The following is an 18,041-nucleotide window of genomic DNA, read 5'->3' as shown; positions in this document are numbered from 1 at the left end:
CCATTTTTAAAATTTTCCAACACAGCTTCATTCCTCCATTTGCTATGAAATGCCCAACTCAAAGTCAAAGTCCTTGGACCAAAAAAAAAATAAAATGTTGTGTGTCCGACCTAAAACAAAGCAGGAGAACTGGAACAGATCAAGGGACAGAACAATGCTGGCCAATTCCAACATCTGGAGAAAAGATTAACTTGCATCAGATTTGAGATATATACAGTTGGTGGGTCTGCCCTCACTATGAGAACAGAACTTGGGGGCTAAATAGGCAACTTTTCCTGCTATTGCTGAAAAGATGTTGTTTTCTTCCTCTAGCACACCAATCAAAAGAACAACTGTCTTCCGTCAAGTACTCAGAAGAAGGGAGAGACACCCTTGCTAACTGAGGAAATGAACTTTTGCTTTAATAAACAAAAGAAAGGTTAATAATGAAAGTTGTTGGAGAAAAGCTGCTTTTCTCCTAGCTGGCAAAGAACTGAAAGAAAGATCTATTCACACAACGTACAACAGGCCACAAAACAGGTGAAGGACTTACTCCTCTCTCCCTGCAGTACAAATTCAATTTCATCTTTCCAAACAAAACAATAACAAAACAAGACCAGCAAACCAATTTCAACCCTTCTACGTCTGACCGAACTATCTCTTTCTCTAAGTCATAAAGCACGTGTGAAAAAAACGGATGTGGCTGAAGAAACAACTCTTATTTTCTGCCCCAAACAAACCTTTTGCATTATATTATGTATCCAAAGCCAAAGAAAACATTTTTAAAGATTGGGCAGAAAATATTTCTACTCCTAGCTATGTAGTTAACATTACTTTCAGCTTTTACTCCATATGTATCTGTTTTGCCAACGATCATCTCTGTTAGATAAAGACAAGTGGAACAAACTTACAATTTTAAACTTGGAAAAAAAGCTGTAGGCTGATAAAACATGAAATAAAGTCCACTTCCTTTCTCACTATAATTTTATTTCTGTGTTCCAAGAAAGGCTGGTGGGAGGAGGGGAGGGGGAAAGAAAGGGGGAGGGCTAGGCTGGGAAATTATCCAAAATTTGGCTTTTGAGCATGCATGCTAAAAGATGTAGCAATAAAGCTCTGATTTATGAGCATGTTTTCATGTAAAACAATAACCACAAATTTGCACAAGTTCAAATTGCCTCAGACCACAAGAAAGTGCAAACTTCTGGCTATATGTATTAGACTCCAATGGCTATTTTCCCTTGCAACGTATCTAAAGGTTGGAAGGTCCTGAGAGAGGTAATCTGAAGAGTGTTGGCTGCTTTTACAATATATGATGGTAAGCCAGCTCGCTTAAACTGATAGAAAAAGTAAAGAAGGTCACTGGATTCATACTGCATTATAATCTCTGAACTATATATACCGTTGGAGAGAAAATATTTATTTATTTGTTTGTTTGTTTGTTTGTTTGTTTGTTTTATATACCGCCCTTCTCCCGGGGGACTCAGGGCGGTGTACAGAGCAAGGTAAGTATACAATAAAGCAATAGTAAAACAAATAAAACCCCAAATCGATCAGGCCAGGCTGGCTTGCTGGAATAGATAGGTTTTTAAGTCACGCCGGAAGGTGCGAAGGTCGGGGGCCATCCGGATTTCGGCTGGCAAGAAGTTCCAAAGGGTTGGCGCACCCACCGAGAATGCTCTCCCCCTGGGGGTCACCAGCCGGCATTCTCTGACCGGTGGTACCCTGAGGAGGCCCTCTGTGGGAGCGCACAGGACGGAGGGGTGTCGACGCTGGCAGTAGGTGCTCCCGTAGGTAATCCGGACCCATGCCATGTAGAGCTTTGTATGTCATCACTAGCACCTTGAATTTCACTCGAAAGGCAACTGGAAGCCAGTGCAGCTCACGGAGGAGAGGTGTAATATGGGAGTATCGGGAAGCCCCCAAAAGTGTTCGTGCAGCTGCACTCTGTACCAGCTGAAGCTTCCGAGTGGTTCTCAAGGGCAGCCCCATGTAAAGAGCGTTGCAGTAGTCAAGACGAGAGGTCACAAGTGCATGGGTGACTGTACGCAAGGCATCCAGGTCCAGATAGGGTCGTAGCTGGCGCACCAGGCGAACCTGAGCGAAAGCCCCCCTAGTCACAGCTCCTATGTGATCTTCTAAGGAGAGCTGTGAATCTAGGAGGACACCCAGGTTGCGAGCCCTATCTATGGGGGGCAATAAATTTATGTTATTGCTTTCTCCCCAAAGCATCCAAAACAGCTCATGAAATGTAAGAAAATTAAACTGGATTCACAAATTGCACTTTGATGATTTGTTAATCTGGTGTTTACTAATTAAGCCACAATTGATTGGATTCACATTAGTAATAATAAATAAATAAATAAATAAATATTGATGTAAAAGATCGCTTGGAAGTGGGAGATGCTTCCAATGTAATCTACCAGATCCCCTGCATGGATTGCCCCTGTCATTATGTAGCACAGAGGGGAGCAAGCTAATCACCAGATTGTAAGAACATAAGCCAGCGGTCAGACAAGGAAACCCAAACTCATTGGTAGCCTCACACTGCAAGGAACAAAGACATACATTCAATTTTGCAGCTATTAAGATTGTTGGACGAGCAGGCACAAAAACAGCCAGGGAAGTGATTGAAGTCTGGGAAACAGGCCCCTCGTCAGTCAATAGAAGTGCTGATTTACCACCAGCCTATCAAGTACTTAGAATGCAAGGGCTGGGCAGCACAAGCAAAGGACAGCTAATGACTTAAAAAACAGCTACCGACACACCCCAATCAACATCTAAAAAGCCACTTACAACAGGCACCATAAATACCACACACAGAATACTACACACTCTGCTAGAGAGAAATTCGAGTCCCAAAGCTCAGAAGACTAAATCTCTGGTCCTGGTGACCAACCCAGATTGGATCCTGCAACATTATCCTGGGACACGTATATTCACCTTCATTCATGAAATAAATAAACAAACAAATAAATAACTCTGAATTATGGCTACTTTAGACTAACAAGGCTTTCTTTCTACAATATACCCAATGAGAAGCACCAAGTTTTTATACATTGCCTTTTACTCCAACTCACCGCCATGATAAAACAAACGAAGATCCTTTGAAGAGCTGCCTTAAGTTTCTGGAAGAAAAGCCAGGTTATACACCTAACAAATCCAACTCAAATCCAAATGTTCCTAAAAAGTAGATAATTGAATCATTTGTCCCTGATGCTATGTCAAATCATACTTAATGGTAGCATTTAAGACCAATGTGGAAAAAAGTCAACAAGTCTGTTCAAGTTTAGATACAACAAATCCTGCAACCGAAATGAGAGCAAATCAGATTTCTGACAAATTAGATGTATGAACGAAGTGCCACCGAGGATTTAAACCATCTGCTCCACCCAAAAGCTGAACTTTCCCATTCTCAGTTTGAAAAGAAGAAATTGCTAAAATTTCAAGGCAAGTTTATTAATGTCCTTCAAATTGATCCTGAGCTGAAAGGACAAATATTATAGGGCATTCCTTCTCTCTTGTAAGGCAAATATTTAATCTGTAGTAATTCTAAATTCACTGGAATTCCAGAAGAGGACATCTGTATCTAAGCAAATCTACCTCTACCTTTTTATCATGCCTGTTCTTATACCTTCAAAAGCTATCAATTCAAGTGATCTTAGCAACAGACATTGAGTGCAGCATAATTGTAAAGTGCAGAACGTTGAGTTATATATTTTTGATAGGTGGGTCAATAAAGCATGGATGCCAAAATTAAATTCAGTTCCCAAACACTGATGCAAGTGTGGCATGGCTAAAATTCCTTGGCGTTTTGTCAAAGTATTGTGTATATGCACACACACTTGGCAAGTAGGTGTTTACAGAACAAAACCTACTGTAGATGGGATCATTTCTAAGAAATCTTCATTTTTTTATCTGGTGATTTAAGAAACAAGTGTCCAAGAATGTACAGTGTCCAAGAATGTATTTACTCTGAAGCAATCCACAAAGGACAAGTGGGAACTAGTGGAATCACAAAACAGGACATGTGATCCTAGAGTTGGAAGAAGGCAGTTAGACCATTTAATCCAAATTACTACTCAGTGCAGGAAGCCAAATTAAAGCATCCATGACAGGTGGCTGTTTGGCTTCCCCCTGAGGACAAACAATGAAGGGAAGAGCATAATTTCCTCCAAATGTCTGTTTCTACTGTTGAACTGCTCTGACCTTTAGGGTTGTTGTTTTTTTGTCTAAACATGCAACTGATATTTGCTTTTAAGCAAATTCAATGATTCTGTGTCCTGCATCTGGGAACGATGGAGTACATGTCTTGACTTTTAAGTCATATTCTGTTAGCCTTGTCAGTCCAGACAAGAATGACCTTCGGCTCCAAGAAGCACTAGCTCTATCTTTATTGTAAATTCATATTAACAAAATCCTCCAAGAATGAAAGTACCTATTTCACCTCTTAACTTTACAACCCAAAAAACTAGGGCCTCTTCTGAGATGTTTGTGAGGTCCCCATTCCTTCTGCAGGAATCCTATCTGTAGCTCTTTGATCTGACTCCCAAGGCCATTCTCACATAGTACCTTTTCTTTCAGGTATTTGAAGAGTGCTATTATATCCTCTTGCAATGTATGGCAGTGAAAGTTGGACCATAAAAAAGGCTGAGTGCCACAGAATTGAGGCCTTTGAACTGTGGTGCTGGAGAAGACTCCTGCAAGTCCCTTGGACTGCAAGGCGATCAAACCGGTCAGTCCTAGAGGAGATCAACCGTGACTGCTCTTTAGAAGGCCAGATCCTGAAATTAAAACTCAAATACTTTGGCCACCTAATGAGAAGGAAGGACTCACTGGAGAAGAGCCAAATGCTGGGAAAGATTGAGGGCAAGAGAAGAAGGGGACGACAGAGAATGAGGTGGCTGGATGGAGTCACTGAAGCAGTAGGCGTGAGCTTAAATGGACTCCAGAAGATGGTAGAGGACAGGAAGGCCTGGAGGAACGTTGTCCATAGGGTCGCGATGGGTCGGACACGACTTTGCAGCTAACAACAACATTATATCCTCTCCCAGGACTCCCTTTAAAAGGCTAAAGTTGCTCAGCTCCTTCCATTTTTCTTCCCAAGAGTTAGCTTCTAGTCTCCTGTTTATTCTCATTGCTCTTCTCTGACTCTGTTCCAGTATGCCCAAATGCTTCTAAACATATTTACAATTGTTTTTATATTTCTATTTTATTACACTGTAAGCCAGCCAGAGTCACTTTGGACCGTGAGATGGGTGGCATTTAAATTTAATAAATAATGCAGATAAAAGGAAAATGAAAAGCAGGCACTGAAAAAAAAATATATTTATTTTTCTGTACCTTTGTTCTTGGTTTTGGCTTGGGCTTTTCTGTCTCAAGGCTCTTCAGCAAGATCGGCGGGGATGTCTTGCAACTAGCCTCCTATCAAGAAACATCAAAAGGAATTAATAAAAATATGTCTGGAGATGCATCCTGAAACAAGAACAGACTGCCGCTTCACTTGACAGGCATTTGAGTTTCAAATAGAGATATTTAATTTATTTATTTTATTTTAATTCCATTTATATCCCGCCCTTCTCCGAAGACTCAGGGCGGCTTACAAGCTTAGCAGTAGCCTTCATTCTATGTATCTGCCTGCTTATTAGGGCTTTCACACACACCCCAAGCGGCATTATTACAAAGTCAGCTTAATTGCCCCCAACAATCTGGGTCCTCATTTTACCTACCTCGGAAGGATGGAAGGCTGAGTCAACCTTGAGATATGCATTGAAATGTTCTCTCCCACTTGTGTGAAATGATTTTTTTTTAAATCACAACTATATTGACTAAAAAGAAACACCTCAAAACAAAACTCCTGCATCCCGCATTCCTGATCTATTTCAGCAGCAAAGCAGCAATTGGAAATCCAAGCTTAGCAGTAGGCTAGTATTTATATTAACTGAATTCAAGCAGATAGGACTGCCGTATTGCCAACATATCAAGCAGATCCTAATGTTGTGATTTGTTTTTAAGATTTGATAGGGTATACTTGGGTTTGTGAGAAAGAGGCTGGGATTACATTTGTAAAACATTATGTTGTGATATTCTGATGGGTCAAGAAAGAAAAACTACAGCACCATTATGAGAGAAATAATTTATAATGCTGAGTACCAGAAGGGCTTAAAGACCAAAACAAAGAAACTGTGTGGAACCATTGCTGCTTCTTTAGTACATAAAAGCTCAGATCATTATCCATCTGTGTGATATCACAACTTAGCTGCAGTTTGACAGTGCTCTCCTCAAAGTTATTGATAAGGCAAAAAATATTTATATGCGTTGTTAAGATATTCAGATAGTATAACATATAACAATAGCACATAGACTTATATGCTGCGCTATATGCTTTATAGCACTTTCTGGGTGGTTTACAATGTCAGCATATTGCCCCCAACAATCTAGGTCCTCATTGTACCAAAGTTGGAAGGATAGAAGGCTGATTCAATCTTGAGCCCCAACAGGATCGAACTCCATGCTGTGGGCAGAGTTTGCTTGCAATACTGCAGTCTAACAACTGTACCACCAGGACTCCTCTGATGCAGTGGTTAGAACATATAGCCTTACCCATAAAACTTTAAAGCTACCTATAAAGATAAGAATCATGCAAGAAATGGCGTTCCTGTAATAACTCTAGGAAAGTAAAAATTGAATTCTGAATTCTGAAGCGGGAGAAAAAAAAATCAGTGGTTTTAACCTTCAGTTTTGAAGAACACCCGGAAATATTATCAATAAGTCAAGAAAACAAAGGAAAATTAACCCATAGTTCTCACCCAAGGCACAAATGGCCATGCTCATATGGTCGTATTTTGGACCTATTATGTGAAGACTCAACTCCCTTGAGAAATCAGTAATGTTGAGAAAAGTAGAAGGCAAGGGAGGAAGACCAATAGCAAGTTGGATGGATTATGGCAGCAATGTCTCTACCATTAGAAAACATGAAGGGCCAGGTTGGGGAAAAGATCATCTTGGAGAAGGATTTACTTTATGAAGTCACCAGGACCTTTTCGTCTGTTCGTTTGTTTGCATTCAGGCTGCTTATGATTTTTTTTTTATGGTTTTCACTTATTTTTAATTGTAAGACACCCACAATCGTTGGGAGTTGGGCAGCCTATACATTGCATAAACAAACAAATCTGATGGCACATAATTCGGGAAGTTATTTAGAGCGGCAATATCGTTAGAAAGACATGTCAAAATGATGAAAGTGAAATACAATACAACAACGTCACTCTCCTTGGCAGCTGTACAGGATGCTAAAGGAAAGACCACGAAGCTCATAAACTTTCACCTAGAAGGGAGTGTATTTTAATCTCACTAGGAAAAAATATCCCAATGAATTTTTTTTTCTTGTTCTTCTATTTTTTTTTAAGAAAAAATATCCATCTGCTCAACAAAATACTAAAAATGATCTGCAAGAATTAAATGTTCTCTTGAAAAGAAATAATCAAAATTTTGCTCATAATGCTAAACATACCCAGCTCTACTATGTAGCTGTCCGGTTCAGTCTGTTCCACTAATGGCAGAGGAGAACCAATGTATGGCAATAGTGCAGTAGCAATGATAGTCAATTCATATCAAAGCCAGGTTTGTTTATAACCCTAAGCCATGTTAAAACCTGGTTTACGTTTGATCTTAACACTGCCCTGAAACTCAATTATTGTGGCTTATGAACCAGGCTGTTTCAGTAATTTGAGCTGAAAAATTTAATTTAGCCTTATGGGTGAATGCACTCAAGTGATTAGATGGTATTTCTGGCATCAACTCAAAATATGACCTGGAAGTTTTCTTAGTTAAATTTACATCTGGTATACATTACATTTGACAGGAAAGGAATTATTACCAGACAATGACCAATTGCCTTATGGTAAACGCTTTTACCAGCAACAGGAAGGGGGGGGAACATATTACAGAGGAAAAAATTTGGCACAATGCTGTGGAAAATGTAACATGCACTAAGCCAGGTTTGTTTGCTCTTTTCTCTAATCCAACCAATTCAAACAAAATGTGAGCAACTGTTCCTCATTACCCAATCTGTTTGTATGCCTCTGTTATAGTTAAATCATCACCATAACCCTTACCACAAAGTGCTTTGCCAAACTTCTCTGGAGACTTAACTAAAGTCTTTCTCACACTTCTTAATTAAAATACAAGCTCATTACAGGTTAACACACACAAAAAGAGCATTAGAACAGGGGTTCCCAACCCCCCAGTCCGTGGACCAGTACCGGGCCACAGCATGCCAACAACTGGTCCGCACAAACAAGCAAAGCCCCATCCGCGGGATGTAGGCAGCACACAAAACCATGCACCCTCCGGTCCGTGGAAAAACCTCTCTCCACGGAACCAGTCCCTGGTGCCCAAAAGGTTGGGGGCCTCTGCATTAGAAGATACTATTTCAAATTATTAACGTGCTTCTATTTCAAGACTGTGATTGCCTGACAAGACTTTCTCAACTATGCATAAATAAGACTCTGTGCTGTCCATTTGAAAAGGTGTTTCAGCGTAAGTTCTCCTTTTATAGTTTCCTAGTCTAATATTTACTTATTAGTTAATATGTTACGTTGGACATACATCCATGAGCAGGGAATCTGAAATAACACCACCTTGTCTCCCAAACTGATTGTATTTCTGTATGTCAAACCTTTGTATCAATGTGTATATTCCACATATATTCTACAGTTGGATTGCAATAAATAAAGTATAATACTTCAAAAAAAAAAACCTGGAATATCTGTGCAGTGTTTTATTTCATGGCTTTCCTGTCACCTGCCAAAGTTGTGCTAATTTAAGCGGTGGCTCAGTGGGTTAGGACGCTGAGCTTGTCGATCAGAAGGTCGGCAGTTTGGCGGGTCGAATCCCGAGTGCCGCGTAACAGAGCGAGCGCCTGTTACTGGTCCCAGCTTCTGCCAACCTAGCAGTTCGAAAGCACGTAAAAATGCAAATAGAAAAATAGGGACCACTCCAGTGGGAAGGTAACAGCGTTCCGTGCGCCTTTGGCGTCTAGTCATGCCGGCCACATGACCACGGAGACGTCCTCGGACAAGCGCTGGTTCTTCGGCTTTGAAATGGAGATGAGCACCGTCCCCTAGAGTCGGAAACGACTAGCACACATGTGCGGGGGAACCTTTACCTTTAAGAATGTACAACTTTAACACGGTTCTTTTTGTAGTCTTTCCTGAGTTTTGTGGCTATAGTGTCACCAATCAAAGATTAGACAATCCTACCAAGAAAGTAAGCAAATAAAAGATTCATTCTCCCCCCAAATATTTTCCTCTTCCTCCCACCAGCCTTTTGTTTCTCCATCAATTTATAATCAGCAACAAGAACAATAAAAGCTTAAAGAGAGGGAAACTTTCAAGTGATGCCTTTCTCCCATGAATTTATGTGCATTTGTCTCTTGGTTTACAAAATAGTCTCCAAGATACTTTGCTGTATGACTGATAGCAAAAAGCAAATTATTTTACATCATTATCACAAATGCTAAAAAGCCAAAAACAATTCTAGTTGCAAGGCTGCTGGCTTTTGTTTGGACATAACACCAGTCAAGGACATATTTTATTTTCCAAGGCTGCTTCCTATTCAACCTAAACAATGGCCAGAAACTCAGATTAATTAGCACTCATAAAGATAAAAGACACTGCTTTGTACACAACTAAACAGCACAAATGTTAACCGGTAAATAATGATCACAACAACTTTACTTGGAACAGTTTACACATCTTGCAATGATATGTTTAACTTCATCAAACAATAACGGCTTATCCCAAGTCCTTAGGAAGGACTCCATAGGAGGATAAAAATACCAAATCCAGTCTAAATATCTGGCTGGCTGTGCGACAAACCATAATAAATTGCATCAATGTTTACACATATTTTATTTTTTTGATAATCTGGCGTCACTAGTCTGTTTTAAACCTGCAGTTAGGGTGTAGACCTAATAATGAATGGGATGGAAGTGGAGAAGAGAAAGGAGAAAAGCAAAATGATTTTGGAGTATAAGAGCAAACCCAGGGATGAATTGCATAGATTTGTTTGGGGAAAATATAATTGTTGGCTGTTGATGGATGACTGTGAGTCATCTGTTCCTATTAGTCTTTTAAGTAGACTGGAGAATTTAATATTATTGGGAAATCTGCCCAAATGGAAAGGTTTCAGGAAATCAAGCTCTGCTGTAAATGATTGGGATAGCAAAGGCCTAAGTAATTATAGTCTTTGGTGTTCTCTGAGCTTGCTTGTTTTCCTGTAGATGTTTCATTACCCAAACTAGGTAGCGTCATCAGGGCTAAGGCTAGTTTGAGAAATGAAATGTCTGCAAGAAAACAAGCAACTTCAGAGAGCACCAAGGACCCCTCAAGTCAACCCTGAGCTATAAATATTCTCCTTTATCAGTTATAGTCTTCTGGTATTGGGTTCCATTCTTAAAAGGTCTGGGGCTGGAGTGCCAAAGGGATCATTAGGTGCAGAATTTAATGATGAGCTAAAGAAAATGGGCTGAAGAACTCAGAGAGAGCAGAGGGGAAATTAACAAGAACCCCACTGGCAGAGAAGAAAGCAATCTGGCTGCAGCTCTGGTGTTTTCCTCTTGGCTTCCAGGCTCTCGCTAGAATCAAAACCAAACAACTGGCATTCAACTACTTGATTTCAGCTGTAATATGGCCTTCTATTACTTCTTTGAGGATACTCTCATTAAGCTTTTATCCTTTTTCTTTTGCAATACAGTGGTTCCTTGGTATTCAGCTGCTTTGAAACTCAATGAATTTGGTACTCAACGCATTTTAACACAAAAACTTTGTCCTAGCACTCATTGTTTGTTTGGCACTCAACGCACAAGCTAGAACTTGTCGGTGTCGGCTGCCTTGTGACTCACTACATTATTCCTTATGGGGAAAAAATATGTTTGGTACTCATTGTTTTTGGTACTCATTGCGCTTCCCGAAATCAATTAACAATGAGTACTGAGGTACCACTGTATTTCCTCTCAGAATTTTAGCCCAGATCAATGAAACAAGTCCTTTGCACTGTTTTTCTCCCATTCGTTTGTTTTTTGCTTCCCGGAGTTGTATTCTGTATTCTGATTTACCAAACAAGCTCCTGGATGCAGGTATTACATACTCCTACATGGGTGAGCACACACAATAAAAACAACAACAGAGGAGTAACATACAGTTTTGATCAATGAAAAAGTATAAAAAATTAAAAGTCCCCAAGCCTGAGTCTCTTCATCCTGACCATGTTACTCTGACACTTACTATACTGACCTTGTTTACAGAAAGTCATGGTTTATAGAAAGAATGGTTCAAACACTCACTTTCACCAATATAATTTTTGGTGACTCCTTGCATCCTCCTTCCTTCTTCTTATGCTCCCATTCAAACAAGGAACTGCAGTTTTCTAGCATGTGCACCAGGATTTTGTTACAGATTTCCTGCTGCTTCATTCCTTCAAAGCCAGGTGGGACACTGCAAGACAAGTGAAGCAGTCAATACATAAAGCAGGTTGAAAGCATCAAGCACTGTGTGTTTTCTTTTCTAATGGCCTGAAATGAGGCACATCTATGCCAAAGTGTGTGTGTGTGTGTGTGTGTGTGTGTGTGTGTGTGTGTGAATTCATAATAAGACGCATGGGTCTGAACCTGATTTGTTCTTGGACTGATTTAAGCGGTTTACAGAGTCAGCATATTGCCCCCAACAATCTGGGTCCTCATTTTACCGACCTCGGAAGGACGGAAGGCTGATTCAATCTTGAGACCCAACAGGATCGAACTCCAGGCTATGGGCAGAATTCCCCTGCAATGCTGCATAGTAACCACTGCGCCACCAGGGCAGTATAACTATGTAACTATATAACTAGGATGCCTACTAGGATGGTTCCCTAAAAAGTTATGGAAGATGAGTTCTAGAGGACTTTGCAGCAGAATCAAATGCATGCAGGTGGAGGTGCGTTTTGATAGCTGGAGAACATGTGTACTATTTGGAGAAGGTTGAAGGTATAGTGGCAAAATAACAATGCAAAGTAGGATGGCCTTGCTAAATCAAAACAGCAGATCATGACAACAATTTTCAGCCACTGTTGCCAGGGTAGAAAAAAGATATGTGGGAGTCACTTCGTGAAGGCTACTTCAAGTGAAGACAAGAGAGTCTCTTGATTGCTCATGATGATAGGGATCAGAGACCAAAAGCTAGTAGAATCTATTGTTGCAACAAAATTTCTCCTCCTCTGTCACTGAACAGCATGCCACCTGGCCACATTGCAAGCTGATTCTAAAACATCTGTCACTTGCAAAAGTAATTACTAAAAACGCCCTTTTAGAGTCAGGCAAACCAGTTCCAAGGTTCTTTAGGTACCAGCCCACCTGTTCAAATATATTTTAGCATGAAATAGAGTCTTTTGAATAATCCTCTTCAGGAAACTTAAGAGGCTTCAAGCTCTTTCCCATATATATATATTCTCTTCAGCTTATTATGAACAAAACTAGCTTGAAATCTTTCTCAGTTGGACTTGACCTACACCCTGATAAAAACCTTGCTCATAATATCAATCTCCTTAATTAGTTCTGGGTCAGTTTCATAATTTACACTGAATTTCAGTAGTAGAACTGAGTAGCAATTCAAGTGGCAAATATTACCTGCCTTATAAAACTTATTTAATGTTAGAAGAGGGGAAAGAATTGAAACAGGAAAGGATGGTTATGTATGCATAGTTGCTCATAAGGAAGACATGATTTGTCCACTCCAAAAAGAGCTCAGAAACAGATGACAGTCTCCCTTCATTGACTTACTGCCAGCAAACCTAAGACAACCTTGGTGGAGCAGTGGGCTAATGCCTCCTTAAGTAACACCAGCTGCCTGCAATTAGTGCAGGTTCTCATCCCACCAGGCTCAAGGTTGAGTCAGCCTTCCATCCTTCCAAGGTAGGTAAAATGAGGACCCAGATTGTTGGGGGCAATAAGCTGACTTTGTAATAATGCCGCTTGGGGGTGTGTGAAAGCCCTAATAAGCAGGCATATACATAGAATGAAGGCTACTGCTAAGCTTGTAAGCCGCCCTGAGTCTTCGGAGAAGGGCGGGATATAAATGGAATTAAAATAAATAAATAAATAAATAAATAAATAAATAAATAAACCCTCCATTAAAATAAAATAATAAAATAGTATGGAGAAGAAAACATACTTTTTCACTTTTGCATACCTGCAGTAGTCCTACACAATTTATTTTCGAAACCAACAATCTACACTTATTTTGGCTGAAGGCCAACCAAGGCAACTAATACTATGTCATTTTTTTTAAAGAGGCACCATAACAAATCAAAGCAATTCAGTGAAACAAAGAACAGCAAAATTAATAAAATAATAAAAGGCAGTTTGATGCTGGTGTTTTGCTAACCGTATCAAATACAGAAAACGATAGAGCCAAAACTAGATTCATCATCTGTTCGGCATTAGGGCTGGTAGTATCCCTGCCACCGAAAGCCCTGTTTGCTGGGGCTGCAATTAAATTGTCCCTCCTGCTGGTGGAAATTTGGCTGAAAAACCTGAGGTTGCCTGTTTGTTCTTTGTACCTTTCTCTTGGACATTTTATAGCCTATTAAGAGAATTCTTTTAAATTCCGCTTCCTGCTATTAATAAGTGCATAAAGACTGCTATTCTAAATACACAAATCTAATTTAAATCAAGTGGTTATACTATTGAGTAAATGGACTTTGGCTGTTTAAAGCTGCTTTAAACAAAAACTGTACTGCAAGCTCCCCCCCCCCTTTTAATCTCCCATATTATTAACCCTGTGAGTGATCCATTTTCTTTTTTGCCTGAAAACTCTTGCACAACAGGTGGTGTTCTCTTTGGTTCAAGGAAACATTTTCTTCATCACACGCAAGAATTTTGATTGGGAAAGACACCCTTCGCAACACTGCATCCAAGGGAGAAAGAAGATTTTTGATAAGAAAATGGTGTCACCCTCTGCCAGCCAGGCTTCAGTTAAACCGTTTCCAATTACTCAGGAGCAACTTGCTAAAAAAAAAAAAAAGCTAGTATGACTATTACTGATGCTATACTTTACTGGCACTGCCCTTATCTGTTTATTTTTAGCTCAATGCCTCACATAACTTTCCAAGAAATGACAGGCAGGAACTTCTGAAGGCCCTGATTCTTGGCTATATTTTGAAGTGGGAGAGGATATGTTCTTCCGTGCTATCAAATAACACTCGAAGTAAATTGCTCCGATGCTCTTTTACACTGTGCCTTTAGACAGGAAGCCCTGATTTGGCAATTAGTATATTAGTACATCAAAGTGCAACCTGTTGACCAAGATATATAGTAATCCTCACCTTATGCCCACATATCATTAAGTGGTGCAATCATTAAATGAGATATCACATGACCGGAACATGATTTTACAACCTTTTTTTTGCCACAGTCGTTAAGCAAACCATACATAGTGGTAAAGCAAAACTTCATGTGACCCACAACTTGTGACCTCCTTCCGGCTTCCCCATTGGTTTTGTTTATTGGAAGCTGGCTAGGAATCTTGTAAATGGTGATCACGTGACTTTGGGTCACAGCAACAGTTGAAAATCCAGGCTGGTTGCTAAGTATTCAGATCATGATCGTGTGGCCATGGAGATGCTGCAATGTTTATAAGTGGGAGGACTTTTGAATAACTTTTTTCAGCGTCATTCTAATTTTTAACAGTCACTAAATGAATGGTCATTAAGCAAGGAGACCTATATGTTATTACAGAGAATAGACCAAAAAACTGGGAACTTTTCATCCCTATATTCAAAGGGATGAAAGATAAGATTGGTAAAACAAATAAAACTCTCCCATTTTTTCTTTGCAATTCCATTAAATCAAAATCTCAAGGTTTGCCGTGTCTAAGGCATGACAGAACCTTCGTGGAAATCTGGATGCATTTAAATCAGTGCTCATTTTTCTTCCTGCCCCACAAATCTGGGATAATACTAAACTGACTATGTCAGGTTTCCCCAAAATTCCCCACTAATTATGCTTTTTTAGAGAACTCATTTTTCAGTAAAGCAAAGCTGATGAAATCAAGGAATAGGACTCAGAAGGTTGAGAACTTGAGAAATACTGGAAAAAAGGGGGAAAAGAAACTTGGGATTATGAACATTTAGCCGTAGACACTGATGGATCACCTTCTCTCTCCATTTTATTAATATTAGGATGAGCTGGATGCTCTATCTAAGCCAGGAGTGTCAAACTCAATTTCATTGAGGGCCGCATCAGCATTGCGGTTGCCCTCAGGGGGCTGGGTGGGTGTGGCCAGGGTGGGCGTGGCCTACTGGGTGGGCGTGGCTAGAGTGCGTTTGGCCTACTGGGTGAGCATGGCCATCTCTACATCATTGGCATCAAGGGTGCCTATGGGGGCCTGGGCAGGAGTGGGACAGATCCGAGGGTCTCTGTCAGAAGGAGGGTCTCTGGGCCAGGGCCAAGGCAGCGGGGGCCGTTCCCTCACTGTTTCCAGGGTGGCTTCGTGGGCCGCATGAAACCACTTCGCGGGCCGCATCCGGCCCCCGGGCCTTGTGTTTGACATGTCTGGTCTAAGCTGTAGAAAAAGTACTTCCATGGTTAGATCCAATGTATTAGTTTCCTACAGCAGAGTCAGAATATTTGACTGTGGGGCAGGTCCCTGGAGATGTCACCTTACAATCAGTCCCTGCTGGAAATGATTTTTCTACAGTCCTTCTGAAAGAGGCTTTTGTCAAGGAGGACGTGGAAGATCTTGTGGAAATCCTACAGATATCTGCCATAAGTACATTAATATTGAGGGTAGCTAATGTGGCTTCTAATGAAATGGACCATAATTCCTTGTGGTGCGAACTTCTTCTGAATCTCCTAGTCTAGTTTGATGTCTGTCTTGTCCACTTGGAGGCCATGGTCAGTGAAGCTTTGTAGTCTAGGTACAGCTGTTGAAAGAAAGTCGTTTGAAGCTTCCGACTCCTACTCCGCTTAGGTAGATTTTGTTTGCTTGCCAGTTGTTCACTATGTGCCAATTCTCCTTTCATCGGAATTGGGGCAGAAAGAAGAGAGGATTGCTTTCAAGCTCTAGTAACAAATCTAATCCACTTCTCATGAAGCTTGGGTCCAAGCAGAGAGTGCTAACTGGATAATGCATAACTCTTTTTTGTCCAAGAGCATCTATTTCTGCACGGCTTAGGGCACAGTCTTCAGATCCTCTTAAATTTAAGACTGCCAGAAACTGCAAATAGCTCTCCTGCAGAAACGAAGAATAGACATTTGCATCACTCCAGTTGTTTCAAAGTAGACTGGGAAGCTGTTATGACACGTCTGTTCCCCACCCTTGGATTTAGATATGAAAATAGAAAAGAAAAAAAAATGTAGAGGCCTTGACTGGCTCTTCAATCAATAAATACTGGAGAATGTACTTGTAACCATCCTGTTCTGATCCTTTTCCATCACCACCGTGGGTGACCTCTGGTGCTGAATAATAAAGAGGAGACAGGACACCTAGAAAGGCTATCTTTCGGGCTTAATCTCTATTCTGGAAGTGGAGAAAATAATTAAGCACTCTGCTAAACCTCTCAATTCTCTCTGGACACCACAGTCCACAGGTGATGGGAGAGTTAGCTTTATCTCAAAGAGCTCTGTTTCATTTTACACGTCTTCCAGGCAAGTTGCCAGAGTTAACTGACTGGATTAGAGTAGTGTATTCGTTAGGTCAGTTCAGTGTGTCAAGAAATAGGTCTTGCACTAGTTTTAGGAGCTTGGGAATTAGAAGAAAGAAGGAAAGACATGTAGTAGATCTCTGTACCAGATGGCAGTAGAGACATTTATACTAAATCTAATCAAATTTGGTGCAAACATGTAAAAGACACCTGCTAATTGCTGAGTCACCCAATCTGACAAAATCAAATTACAGCACATTGGCAATTCAGTAGAAGACCTTGAAGAATTTGACTACCTGGAAGTGAAACCTGGATGACTGAGAATCTCCAGACATTTAGCTATGAACTTTGAGATGAAGATCCTTTGAATAGTGCAGGAGTATGATTTCCAGAGAACATTGCACACTACAGCAGGGCTTTTCAACCAGTGGTACGTGTACCATCTGTGGTACATTGGCACCTGGCAGGTGGTACACGACCATCCTAGAAAAGTGGTAGCGGGGGAGGGGAATGAGCTGAACCGGTGGCAGTACTGCACAAGCCTGAGCGAGCAGGGCTCAGTGGAAGCGCCAGGATCAGCGCTTCTTCGGGGCTGTCAGGGCTCAGTGGAGCTCAGCGCTGATCCTGCCGCTTCTGAGCCCAGAAGAAGCGCCGATCAGCTGGAATGTTGCAGCATCTCCAGGGTCTTTTGATTTACATTCAGATGCTTGGCAACTGATTCATATTTATGACGGTCACAGTGTCCCAGGGTCATGTGAAGTGACCAAAACCTGTTGCAACCACCCAACAGAAGGGGTGGGGAATAAAAACCAAAAACCCCCCCAACCCACCCCCGCTGCCAATCCTCAGCAGAAATGCTCACAACAATGAAAACCTCGGACAGGAGGAAGAGTGCCACCAGGCAGGCAGGCAGGCAGGTGTCTTGCTCGGCTGTGGATTAGGGGGCACTTTTTTCAGTGCCATTGTAAATTCGAACAGTCACTAAGGCGACTGGTGGTACTTGGATGTTGCCATATCCTAAAAGTGGTACAATGGGTGAAAAGGTTGAGAAGCCCTGGACTACAGGAACCATTTGCGCTTCTGTTTAAGATGCAGACAACACAGACTCATCCCCAACAGCCTGTGTGCCTGTCCTCAACAGTGAAGGGACACAGGGCAGAAAACATCCTGCAGCCAAGGAGGCTTTACATCCATTTGCACTACTCAGGGAACTCTGAGGATACAGGTAAACCTCCAACGACTCTCTAAAGGAAGGCAAATGACCAGCTGTCTGCAAGGAATATAAATCCTGCCATTCCCCACCATCCAGTCAGAGCTGAAGAAGCTTCTTGGATGAGAAGCGAAACGCCTTCAAAGAAAAACAAGGAAGTCCAGTTGCCTCCTGA

The 18,041-nt window shown here is 41.1% G+C and overlaps 1 protein-coding gene across 2 annotated transcripts in view; it reads right to left on the bottom strand.

The window, feature by feature from the left end:
* FAM13A (family with sequence similarity 13 member A) overlaps window positions 1-18,041 on the bottom strand; it is a gene marked incomplete at its 5' end in the record, with an annotated part of 153,741 nt that overhangs the window by 116,004 nt on the left and 19,696 nt on the right. For both annotated transcript variants that reach the window (XM_083367016.1, XM_083367015.1), the window contains 2 exons: window positions 5,320-5,400; window positions 11,324-11,474. In XM_083367016.1, coding sequence (XP_083223142.1) covers window positions 5,320-5,400; window positions 11,324-11,474 — 232 coding nt within the window. The remainder of the gene's footprint in view (window positions 1-5,319; window positions 5,401-11,323; window positions 11,475-18,041) is intronic.

This window comes from Vipera ursinii, assembly GCF_947247035.1.
Source record: "Vipera ursinii genome assembly, chromosome: 7".
Taxonomy (NCBI): Eukaryota; Metazoa; Chordata; class Lepidosauria; order Squamata; family Viperidae; genus Vipera; species Vipera ursinii.
Note: the sequence above shows the minus strand (reverse complement) of the source record. Positions and strands in the feature narration are given on the sequence as shown.